Raw genomic sequence first — 13262 nt, forward strand, 5'->3', positions numbered from 1 at the left:
AACCTTGTTTGAAGTCAGTAGGTCACATGACCAAGGAGCTATTGAAATGTGAAAGTTTGAAAAATTAATGTAAAAACGTGTGAGATGAAAATGGACAAACTAAAGGGTATGCAATGTGTAGGCCCACTGAGTGGACATTCTGAACCTTGTTTGAAGTCAATAGGTCATATGACCAAAGAGTTATTGACATTCAAAAATGTCGACAAAAAAAGTGTGGTTTTTTAGTGGTGTATACATTTTGTGGGTTAGATGGTGGTGCAATTTATTTTCTCAATTTCCCCTCATTTTTCGTGACAAAATGTGCAATTCACACTCCGACCTGTGAAAGGCAACAATAACCAACACAGCGTCCAGTCTACCGGAAACTCACACGAAGAAGAAGTAAACAGAAAGTGAACAGTGACTAAGAACAATTTCAATTTTAGCGTTTTCATTGTTATTTGGACGTTTATTAACACCCTGCAACTCAATATATGACTCATTTAACTGCACAGCACCACATACTTGCAGCGTGTAGTGTTTAATACGCGCTGGAGACTGGACTTGTTTGATAGATGTTTTCTAGGTAACGCTAACAATGGCTAACTGTATGGTTTTTCACACTCAAATGGCCTCCATCATGGAGGTACTAGCGAATGCAGCTGTAGCAGAGATCTGTAAACTCGTAGACGACGACTATGCAGTGTTTCGTTTGGAAATAACTCAAAGCCAGAAAGAAAACAGGGGATTGCGAAGGAAACTACAGCTACTGGAAATGAAAGTGGCACGGGAGCGCGCAGAGAGGACAATGAGAGAGCGCGTCCTCGCCAGTCGTCCCAGTAGTGTCAAGATCCTCGACCGACACAGAGGAATGGCAAGAGGTACATTTTGCATAACTGTGTTGTGGACATTATTATATTGCACACTGCATTATTATATTGCAGTGTACATACAGCCTTACCCATGGATCTTCGGTCCATGAAAGGAGGTATCAGCCTACTCAGTGACACCCACAAATTACAATTCTGAAGAGTTTGTAGACACATTTGCGTCGTAGTTCTTATTGTGGAACTGTGAGAAATCACCTCACCTTTCAGCCTATCCCATAAGGTGGCGCACAATTGGCCTAGCGTCATCCGGGTTAGAGTTTACCCGGCTAGGCCGTCATTGTAAATAAGAATTTGTTCTTAACTGACTTGCCTAGTTAAATAAAGGTTACATAAATATTGTGCCTATTTAATATTCACATTGCAATGTACATCCTTACTTATGGATATTGGGTCCATAAAATGGGGTATTAGCCTACTCCGTGACACCTACAGAACACAACTGTGAATAGTTTAAACAAATATTAGCATTGTGGAACTTATAACTGTGGGAAATCACCTCATTATACAGCCTATTCCGAACCAAGATCATAGGTATAAGGGTGCACATTGCAAAATGCTTTTCAATACAATAGACTGAATAGCGATGTGATTTCCCACAGTTAAACACAATAAGAGCTACACCGCTAATATTTGTGTAAACTTTTCAGAATTGTAATCTGTGGTTGTCACTGAGTAGGCTGATACCTATGGATCTTGGGTCCATGACATGGGGTAAGGCTGTACAGTGCATATAAGTACGCCTTCAATGCACTTATGAAGTCTACATCCACAGTGCGATTAACATATTTTGTTGCGTTAAACTAAATTGTCTTTTGTTGAATTTATAATACATTCCAACCTTGTTTAGAATGATCTAGTCCCATTGTGGCATGATTCCACTATTTTTATAATTTTGCATCAATGGGGGACTTTCAGTTTGAAGGCGAACAACCACTATTGTTGCTCATGCTAATATTGTTCATGATACACACACATTTTTCAGAAGGCCAAGGCTGTGCAGCCTGTCGCCATTCATATATAGCGCACTGCCTCTTCCCCGTTCCCTTCTGCATGTGTTACCTAGAATTGGGTCTTGTTCACTTTCTGGATAGTATGCAATAAATCCCCTGATTACTTAACTATCTTGCAATGACACAATATCATATTCTAACCAGATTCTTGATTACTGCATTTCCTATTATTTCCTCAATGAAAACAATGTGATGCAAGTTATGAAAAGTGTTACCTTGCCAATTCTAGACAGTATCAATAGTGAACAATATATCGTTGTTAATTGACAGTGCCTACCTCTTCCCCCCCCCCCCAATCACTCTCTCTCAGGTGAAGGACATCTCACTGGAGGCTACAGGAGCTCTGTGAAGCCAGCGGGACACAATACATGGAGAGATGACCAACCAATCACTGTTGATGAGGGGAGTGGAACCTCAACCCAGAACGTTATCATGCTAGAGGTTTGTGTAATAGTGATGCATTAAAAATTACGGTTAATTTGACTAACATTTGGCAAGTTTATTTCATAAAGGCTCCCCTTAGCTATTCACTTGCTTACATGTACATCCTTATTTATCTGCCATAGGGGAGCTTGTGAGACTTCCCTATGACATTGTTATTCAATTCAACCCATGTACTGGTAATAACCTCCTCTCTTCTTGTGTTAGTCTGCAGACGCAGAGGCTGCAGGTCCTGGAGTCAAGCAGGAGAGGTCTGAAGGAGAGGAGGACACACAGCACAGCAGAGACATCCAGGCTGGAGCGCCCCCTGTAAGCACAGAGGAACCCACCACTGTCCCAGCACAGCCCAGGACCCGACGCAGCATCACGGAGGTCAGTGGAACGCAGAACGCCGTCCTCAAGTCAGAGATCGACACCAAGACTTTAACTGTGACACACAGGCTCTTAGACACAGGTTCTGACCACAGATCAGACCCAGAGAGACTTGGGCGGGGGAGACTGGGCTGTCCTCCTGCTCCCGGTTCTGACTACTTACCGGTATTTCACCAGAGGATGGTTCATTGCCGTGGGGATGGTGATGATGACGCGATAGACACTGGTGGTGATGATCCGTCTTGTCCTTACACTACGGAGATGGACCCTGGCAACATGCCCTTGGGTTTAGAGACACAGACTGATCTGTCTAGAGGGGACTGGAACCAGTACAGTAGTAGTGTATACTCTGAAGGGTGCCTAGATGAGAAAGAGGAGGTTATAGTGGTAGATGAGGTGGCTGTGAAAGTAGAGGGCGTCATTCCTCCCACATGGAATGCAGATAGTTCCCTAGGAAACAGACACTCACAAGGCAGAGATTTCTTAGATTACAGGGAAAGCTTAGAGACAAATCCAAATGTTGAGACCCACTCCCCTTCACACGCATTCAGTGATCGCGACCCAGTGTCCACGTCGATGGGACCTTCCGATTCACATGCCCGAGTCCCTTTTGATCAGGTATTGAACTCAAAGGACCAAATGGCCAAGGCTCGGGGAGGGGGAGCAACATCAGGCAATAGTAAAAAGAAACGGTTCCTCTGCATGTTCTGTAACAAAGGCTTCAGCTGCTCCCAGAATGTGGAGATCCACCAGAGAGTCCACACGGGAGAGAAACCTTACAGCTGCCCCCAGTGTCACATGCGCTTTGCCCAGTCTGGCAGCCTGAAGCGGCACCAAAGGGTCCACACAGGGGAGAAACCCTACAGCTGCCCCCAGTGTGAGAAGAGGTTCTCTCGTCAACACCTGCTGAAGACGCACCTGAAGGTTCACACGGGAGAGAGGCCGTACGCCTGTACGCACTGCGGGAAGAGGTTCTCAGAGAGGAGCTCCCTCCGGATACACCAGCAGAAAAATCATTCCACTCTATAACATAGAAAGTTTGCTTAGATCAAACCCTGCAATAAATATAGACTCAGCGACATGACTTAGATGCACAAAGTAAACAGCGGTAGTGGGTCAATTTCTACAACAACTAAGAGCGTTGATGCACAAGGCTAAACTTCTCTGATGTTTTGGTCCTGCACCTTGTAGCAGCGTGAAGCGAACCCATGTGCAGATACTCTTTGTGACTGTGTGAGACCATCACGCTCATCACAATATCTGTGGTTCTGCTCGTGGCAACCACATAACAAGTCTTCCTTTTAAAGACAGGTTCATTTTCATTGTTGTCAGAATAACAGATTTCAGTGTTGAATATTCCTGGGTAGAATATTGCAGTCAGGCATTGTGTGATACACATATAATTACAGTGCCTTCAGAAAGTATTCACACCACTTTACTTTTTCCACATTTTGTTGTGTCACTGGCCTACACACAATACCCCATAATGTGAAAGTGGAATTATGTTTTTAGACATTTTTACAAATGAATAAAAAATTAAAAGCTGAAATGTATTGAGTCAATAAGTATTCAACCCCTTTGTTATGGATAGCCTAAATAAGTTCAGTAGTAAAAATGTGTCACACAAGTTGCATAGTGTTTAACATGATTTTGAATGACTTCCTCGTCTCTGTCACACATACAGATAATTGTCAGGTCCCTCAGTCGAGCAGTGAATTTCAAACACAGATTCAACCACAAAGACCAGGAAGGTTTTCCAATGCCTCACAAAGAAGGGCACATATTGGTAAATGGGTCAAATAAAAATAAAAGCAGGCATTGAATATCCCTTTGAGCATGGGGAAGTTATTAATTACACTTTGGATGGTGTATCAATACACCCAGTCACTAAAAATATACAGGCATCTTTCCTAACTCAGTTGCCGGAGAGGAAAGAAACCACTCAGCGTCTTCACCATGAGGCCAATGGTGACTTTGAAACAGTTACAGCGTTTAATGGCTATAGGAGAAAACTGAGGATGGATGAAAGGCATTGTATTTACTCCACAATACTAACCTAATTGACAGAGTGAAAAGAAGGAAGCCTGTACATACAAATATTCCCAAACATGCATCCTGCTTGCAAATGGGCACTAAAGTAAAACTGCAAGAAATGTGGCTAAGAAATGAACTTTGTTCTGAATACAAAGCGTTATGTTTGGGGCAAATACAAAACAACCCATAACTGAGTACCACACTACATATTTTCAAGCATGGTGGTGGCTGCATCATGTTATGGGTGTGCTTGTCATCGGCAAGGAATGAGTTTTTTAAATATTTTATAGAAACAGAATAGAGCTAAGAAAAGGCAAAATCCTAGAGGAAAACCTGGGTCAGTCTGCAACAGACACTGGGAAATGAATTCACCTTGCAGCAGGACAACAACCTTAAACACAAGGCCAAATATATGCTGGAGTTGCATACCAAGACGACATTGAATGTTCCTGAGGGGCCTAGTTACAGTTTTGACTTCAATCTGCTTGAAAATCGATGGCAAGACTTGAAAATGTCTGTCTAATGATCAATAACCAATTGGACAGAGCATGAAGAGTATGTTTTAAGGATAATGTGAAAATATTGTACAATCCAGGTGTGCAAAGCTCTCAGTGACATACCCAGAAAGAATCAAAGCTGTAATCGTTGCCAAAGGTGATTCTAACATGTTTTGACTCGGGTTGAATACTTATCTAATCAAGATATATTTGTGTTTTTTTTATTTGAAAACATTCCTGAGACACTTAATGAGAAAATGAATACAGTTCATCAAGTACATGCAGATTTGTTGTTGACTTGTGTGTGTGGTTTTCATATGGTGTATTTAACTTGTTTCTGTTTAATAAACACAAAATGGGACTTTTCATTCTAAGACTTTCATTGAGACTCTCTTTAGTATACATCACATCTGATCTCACCCTATTCTGCACACATACAACAGTGCTTTATAACCAGTATACACGTACTAAATATACTTACACATACCCACACACTAACAAACACCTACTCTCCACGTCATTATAGTTTAGTCAGGTTTGTTTGATGATGACTTTTGACTTATCATAGCTGACAAATTTTTACCCACAACATCATATTTATGTCCACCATGATGGGTTTAACAGTAATGAAGTCATTCTGTAACTACAGCAAATAACTCACATGTAGTGGGGATAGGTAAACAACCCATGTTGAAAGTGTATATGTGTGTATGTACATGAGGGAGTGTATGTCTGTGTAATCTGTATCACCTGTCACTTCCAGGAGGAGGAGGGTCCAGAGGTGCTGCTGGTGAAGGAGGAGGGTTGGGGGAACCCTGAGGGGACCATGGTCATAGAGGACAACCAGACTACACCACCTTCTGAAATCACAGAGGAACCAGCTGAGCAGCACAGGACCACACACAGTCTCCCTGAGGTGAGCCCACGGTGAACTACTGTCTCTCAGAGTAGGAGTACTGATCTAGGATCAGTTTAGCCTTTTAGATTATATGGAAAGATCCTAGATCAGCACTCCTACTCTGAGATTCTTTTGTGGATACGGGCCCAGCTATTGATTAATTTTGTCTTAAGTGTGGGACCATGCCTTTAAATTATCTAACCATTTTTATTTAACATTTATTTAGTTAGGGAAGTTAGTTAAGAACAAATTCTTATTTTACAATGACAGCCTACCCCAGCCAAACCCTCCCCTAACGATGCTGGGCCAATTGTACGCCGCCCTATGGGACTTCTGATCACGGCCAGTTGTGATACAGCCTGGGATCGAACCAGGTTCTGTAGAGACGCCTCTAACACTGCATCTCAGTGCCTTAGACTGCTGCGCCACTCGGTAACCATTAGAGTGTCAAGTAATCAAATCAACTAACACTTTTGCATAGTATCAAATTAACTTGCATAGTACTCATAGCAATCCCTCATTACCCAATCAGGAGATGCTCCATAGCAGGGTGCTCATATCAGATTTCTTGATCCAACATCCTCTCACTCTGTATCTTACAGCCAGTAGACATGGAGGATGGGAAGCCTGATCTGCTGCTGGTCAAAGAGGAGACGATAGAGGACGGACGAGAGAGCACTGACCTGCTGAGTGGACTAAAGATGGGGGAGAAAGGTAAGGGAGAAATACATATAGCCTACATACAGTAATAGATCTTCATTGGGAATAGTGATGCACCTGGCTATAGTGTTTTCTTCATTCATAAAATTAAATCAATAAAACGTATGTTTACATACAAAAACGCATGTCTTAACTTTACCAGGTGATTGACCAGGTAAAGACACTCCATACGTAGAGTTCTCTCTGTCATGCTTTGTAAACCCTCTTCCTACAGGTGGTTGGCTGGAGGCTAACAGAGGAGACTGGGCAGCCATCATGGATACCCAGACGGGTGCAGCCAAGGGCCCAGCGGATAACATCACTGATCAGGCCAGGACCAGAGATGACATATTGGAGGTCAGTGGATGTGACACTGTCCTCAAATCTGGGCTGGGGAACAACACTGTTAATTACAACCAGAAACATACAGTCGAACAAAAAACAACAACCAAACTTAGTCGACAAGACAAGACAGGCTGAGACCAGGGCGAGGTGTAGATTTGGTCTGCGGGGACATGTCCATATACGGCTGGAGAGAACAGACAGACTCAGCTCGCGATGCTGTTTCATGCTCCTATAGTTGTGATTCAGTGAGACTGAGAATTACTGTCAGGTTAACCCCCTAACAGGTGCTGCCTTCAGCCTGCCTTCTATAGGATCTAGCAACTGGAACATGGACCCTGCTACAACACAGACACTCCCTGGCCTTCGTCCTCCTCACACTCTCCTTATGTTAAACCAGACCTCAGACAATGCCAGTGCCTCAACACTAAATGGCTACACAAGCCCATTGACAGTAGTAGTAATGCTATCAGTAGATCCGGTGGCAAAGAGAAGCGCTTCCCTGGTTCGTTCTGTGGGAAAGCCTTCAGTTTCCCCAAACAGGTGGAGATCCACCAGAGAATGCACACAGGGAAGAAAAAATTTGGCTGCCACCTGTGTGAGAAAAGGTTATCCTACCAGCACCACCTGAAGAGGCATCTGAAGGGCCACACAGGAGAGAGGCCATTCACCTGTTCACACTGCAGGAAGAGGTTCTCAGAAAGGAGCTCACTCTGGATTTGTCAGCAGAAAATGTGTAGAGTATAGTGACATGTAATATTAGTTTGTTTTTAGTTAATTCTGTTGGTTTTAGATGTACAGTTGAAGTCGGACGTTTACATACATCTTAGCCAAATACATTTAAACTCCGTTTTTTCACAATTCCTGATATTTAATCCTAGTAAACATTCCCTGTCTTAGGTCAGTTAGGATCACCACTTTATTTTAAGAATGTGAAATGTCAGAAGAATAGTAGAGAATTTTTTTCTTTCATCATATTCCCAGTGGGTCAGAAGTTTACATACACTCAATTAGTATTTGGTAGCATTGCCTTTAAATTGTTTAACTTAGTCAAACGTTTCGGGTAGTCTTCCACAAGTTTCCCACAATAAGTTGGGTGAATTTTGGCCCATTCCTCCTGACAGAGCTGGTGTAACTGAGTCAGGTTTGTAGGCCTCCTTGCTCGCACACGCTTTTTCAGTTCTGCCCACACATTTTCTATGGGGTTGAGGTCAGGGCTTTGTGATGGCCACTCCAATACCTTGACTTTGTTGTCCTTAAGCCATTTTGCCACAACTTTGGAAGTATGCATGGGGTCATTGTCAATTTGGAAGACCCATTGACGACCAAGCTTTAACTTCCTGACTGATGTCTTGAGATGTTGCTTCAAAATATCCACATAATTTTCCTTCCACATAATGGCATCTATTTTGTGAAGTGCACCTATCACCCCCACAACATGATGCTGCCACCCCTGTGCTTCACGGTTGGGATGGTGTTCTTAAGCTTGCAGGCCTCCCCCTTTTTCCTCCAAACGTAATGATAGTCATTATGGCCAAACAGTTCTATATTTGTTTCATCAGACCAGAGGACATTTCTCCAAAAAGTACGATGTTTATCCCCATGTGCAGTTGCAAACTGTAGTCTGGCTTTTTTAGGGTGGTTTTGGAGCAGTGGCTTCTTCCTTGCTCAGCGGCCTTTCAGGTTATTTCGATATAGGACTCGTTTTACAGTGGATATAGATACTTTTGTACCTGTTTCCTCCAGCATCTTCACAAGGTCCTTTGCTGTTGTTCTGGGATTGATTTGCACTTTTCGCACCAAAGTACGTTCATCTCTAGGAGACAGAACACGTCTCCTTCCTGAGCGGTATGACGGCTGCGTGGTCCCATGGTGTTTATACTTGCGTACTATTGTTTGTACAGATGAACGAGGTACTTTCAGGTGTTTGGAAATTGCTCCCAAGAATGAACCAGACTTGTGGTTGTGGAGGTCTTGCCTGATTTCTTTAGATTTTCCCATGATGTCAAGCAAAGAGGCACTGAGTTTGAAGGTAGTCCTTGAAATACATCCACAGTTACACCTCCAATTGACTCAAATTATGTCAATTAGCCTGTCAGAAACTTCTAAAGCCGTGACATCATTTTCTGGAATTTTCCAAGCTGTCTGTTTAAAGGCACAGTCAACTTAGTGTATGTAAACTTCTGACCCACTGGAATTGTGATACTGTGAATTATAAGTGAAATAATCTCTGTAAACAATTGTTGGAAAAATGACTTGTATGACACAAGTCATTTTTCCAACAATTGTTTACAGAGATTATTTCTGACTTGCCAAAAGTATAGTTTGTTAACAAGAAATGTATGGAGTGGTTGAAAAACAAGTTTTAATGACTCCAACCTAAGTGTATGTAAACTTCCAACTTCAACTGTATATTCTTCACTGATGAAGAGTGACAACTTTGTCCCTTTTTAGATTGATACTGGTGTTTTAAAGTGAGATAAGGATGGTGCCGTAATTCATGTTTACTTGACAAGTAGTGAAGCTGTATGAAATGTAAATGTTGAACCTTTTCCAAAGTATCTTAACATTAAATCGAGGGTACCATATTTACAGAAAAGGTCAAGTGTTACCATAGTGAGAAGAGTTATTGCACCTGTCACATGTATTGTTTTGTGCAATAAAATTACTGAAATTCATGTTTTGTGATTGTATGACTATTTTGTTTAAATTAAATACAAAATTGACTCTCTGCTGACTGACCTGGTTATTTTTGTATCATTGCAGGGACTGAGTTGCTCTTATCTCAGTCGAACCAAAACATTATACTTAATTCTTTAATTAACACACAAGGACATTTTTTATAATAAACTCCAATGGCTCCATATTGTTAGGTACTTGAATCACAGTGTTAGAGATGGGCTTGACTGTGGTTAACATTATATAATATCATGTCATGTTTCTATATGTACAGCAAAGAGTATCTTATATGCTTTTCTGTACAATCTTTGTTTGCAGTCTGCAGCCCATGAAGACCTGCTTATATCCAGTGTTACTGGTGGGAGAGAGTGGACCTCTGAAGCAACTGATCACATACCCTGGCCCCGGATCAGAACCATGGATCAGGAGCCTTCAGTCTTCCTTCCCGAGTTGGAACAAGGACCCAACCAAGAGGGACAGAGACTCCTCCACCACCACACAGAACACAACCAGTGGACAAGTGGATTGAACAACCTCAGTCCTGGTGGTCATCAGAGAGACAGAGGCTCCAGTCTGCAGCCCAGACCCTTCTCTTCACAGTCTCAGTGCAGGGATGAAGCCGGGCCTTGGGCTGATAGAGATAGACCCTCCTGTTCCTATGATACAAACACCACAGTATCCATGATGAACAGAGCAGGTTACCCTGGGTTTCAGCCTTCACAGAGAGTGACAGGAGACCCCCCTGGTGGGAGTCTAACAGGAAGTCTGTCTTCTCCTTCAGGGTCTTATCTAATGCCTCGTGACTGGGTTCATAGAAGGCCTGAAACTGTGTCTAGTCTTCCTCAGTTACCTCCTGGTTACCCCACCAATACAGACAGGGTCAGGATGGGCGTTCACAACAAGAGGTACCTAGCCTATAACACAGAACACAATTCCAACAACACCCCGACAATGGCTAGAGGTCAAGGAAGGAGTTCAAAGATTAACCACCTGAGGGTGGTGGCTCCTGCTTCTACCTCCTCTGGTGTCATTGGGTCACAACGTGGGAGGCCGAGCATTAAGGCGGACGCCGACAAGCTGTACATCTGCCCAACGTGTGGGAAGCGCTTTGCTAAAGCAAACTATGTGAAGGAGCACCAAACCATTCACACCAAGGAGAGGCCCTTCAAGTGTAAGCTGTGTTACAAGAGCTTCTCCTTCCTGAGTAACCTTATCAGACATAGGAGTGTCCACAATGGAGAGAAGCCCTTCAGCTGTACCCAGTGTCACATGCGCTTTGCCCATGCTGGCAACCTGAAGAGGCACCAGAAGGTCCACGCGGTAGAAAGTCTACAGCTGACCCCAGTGTGAGAAGAGGTTGTCCCACCAGCACCAGCTGAAGATGCACTTGAAGGTCCACACAGGAGAAAGGCCATTCACCTGTACACACTGCAAGATGTTCTCAGAGAGGAGTTACCTCAGGATACACCAGCAGAAAATGCACACAGCCCATGTATAGAGTATAGTGCATGTAATGTAGTAATAGTTAGTTTGTAGTTAATTCTGTTGGTTTTGGATGTAGTAGGGAACTGGATGAGGTGACATGAGGGAAGGATGATTATGATGAGGTAGAGTAGATGATATGATGTATGGTGTGAAGGTGTCTGTAAAAATGCTTTCCTGATGAAGAGTGAAACTGGCCCTTTAGGTTGATACTTGTGTTTTATAGTGAGGAAATGATAGTGCCTTAATTCATGTTTACTTACTTTGATTTACATTTTAGTCATTTAGAAGACGCTCCTATCTAGAGCGACTTACAGGAGCAATTAGGGTTAAGTGCCTTGATCAAGGTCTCATCAACAGATTTCTCACCTAGTCGTCATGGAGACTTGAACCAGTGACTTTTGGTTCTTAACTGCTAGGCTACCTGCCAGCTACTTGACATATAGTAGGGAAGATATGGACCAAACTTGTTTTTGCGTGGATTCCGAGACGCAGTTAGCTTTTAACAGCTAGGAAACACCGCTAACCAAACAACAGTGCTAGGTGGCTGTACTACAAAACCACCGGTCGTCGTCGTGAAAAAGACGCATTGTTAAAAACTTTTTGTAAACAACTGGTTGCAGTAAAGAGCCAACCTGGATACTAAGGAGATCCAGAGGGAAATCGACGAGTATCAACAGCTTTACGCTATGGAGGAACAACATACTCCATGGAAAGATGCGTGGAAAAAGGAATGTGGTGGTGAAATAATATTCTGTCATGGACAAAGGAACTCAAAAGGTGTGATGATATTAATTAACAAAAACTTTGATCTGAATGTGCAAATAGTCAGGAATGATTCGTAAAGAAAGGTAGATCTTTTTGAACATGAAAGTGGACGAAAAAGAGATTTGGCTCATTAACGCCCACATCGGATAGCTGTATAGGTGATAATGGTAGCGGGCCCTGGTCATATATGTTCCATTCCTTATATAGCCATTCTGTCTCAGCTCTGCAAAGTGGACAGCCTATATGCTGCTAATAATGGAAATGTAATCATAGTCATGAGTTTAGCCCACACGTCGAAGTAGACATACTTGGTATTCATATCACAAAATATATAAATAAGCTCTCCACAATGAATTTCAATAGAAAACTTGTAAAAATAGACAAGATCCTGCAACCATGGAAAAATTGCCCTGATTTAACTCCTTAGTCATCTCAGTTTACTTGCTTACTTATGGCGCTGCCTACTCCTGATGATTTGTTTTTCAAATCATATAAGCAAAACATATTTTGCTTTATCTGGGATGCTAAACCAGACAAAATAAAGCGTACCTATCTATATAATGAATATGAATTGGGTGGGTTGAGATTATTAAAAAAAAAAGCACTAAACCTCTCTCTAAAAGCTTCACTTATTCAAAAGTTGTATTTGAACCCTAAGTGGTTCGCAAGTAGATTACTAAGAAAAGCTCATTCATTGTTTAAAAATGGCCTTTGTCGATTTGACATTCAAAGTATCTCTTTTTCAAACAAGCATTGCAGAGCTAGCTACAATTTCATCCCCTGAAAAGATAGAACAAATATTATGGCTTAACTAAAATGTGCTGGTTGATAAAATACCTGTATTTATGGGAAAGATGTTTGAAAATTGTATTTTGTTCTTAAATTATATTGCAAATTGGAATGGTAGAGTTGTGTCTTTCATGGAGTTATCAGAATTGTATGGGAAGGTCTGCTCAATCCAAGAGTACAACCAATTGATTACAGCATTACCCCAAAAATGGAGGAGGCAGGTGGCAGCGGGAGGAGGTAGGGAACTGGTCTGTCTGCCCAATATAAAGGATCAAAAGTATACCAGTTTAATTTGAGAACCAGTATGTTGACAACTGTGCCATACAGATTGCAAAATAGTTCCATGGTACAGGGTTTATGAGTTGATATATAAAACAACGCA

At 42.2% G+C, this 13262-nt stretch overlaps 1 protein-coding gene across 1 annotated transcript; it reads left to right on the top strand.

Annotated features, from left to right (window-relative positions):
• The first annotated feature begins 352 nt into the window (after window positions 1-352).
• On the top strand, window positions 353-12992 carry LOC139374758 (uncharacterized). The gene is made up of 7 exons (XM_071115888.1): window positions 353-860; window positions 2190-2320; window positions 2528-2692; window positions 5987-6139; window positions 6724-6835; window positions 7056-7177; window positions 10160-12992. The coding sequence occupies exons 1-7, from the start codon at window positions 578-580 to the stop codon at window positions 11189-11191; spliced, it is 1998 nt and encodes a 665-aa protein (XP_070971989.1). The 5' UTR covers window positions 353-577; the 3' UTR covers window positions 11192-12992.
• Window positions 12993-13262: the final 270 nt, after the last annotated feature.

Source organism: Oncorhynchus clarkii, chromosome 19, assembly GCF_045791955.1.
Source record: "Oncorhynchus clarkii lewisi isolate Uvic-CL-2024 chromosome 19, UVic_Ocla_1.0, whole genome shotgun sequence".
NCBI classification, from domain to species: Eukaryota; Metazoa; Chordata; class Actinopteri; order Salmoniformes; family Salmonidae; genus Oncorhynchus; species Oncorhynchus clarkii.

Coding starts and splice junctions, on each gene's coding strand:
- LOC139374758 (XM_071115888.1), top strand. CDS start 578: ATGGCTAACTGTATGGTTTTTCACACTCAAATGGCCTCCATCATGGAG. Junction 2,693..5,986: donor CCCGACGCAGCATCACGGAG/GTCAGTGGAACG, acceptor TGTCACTTCCAG/GAGGAGGAGGGTCCAGAGGT. Junction 7,178..10,159: donor CCAGAGATGACATATTGGAG/GTCAGTGGATGT, acceptor CTTTGTTTGCAG/TCTGCAGCCCATGAAGACCT.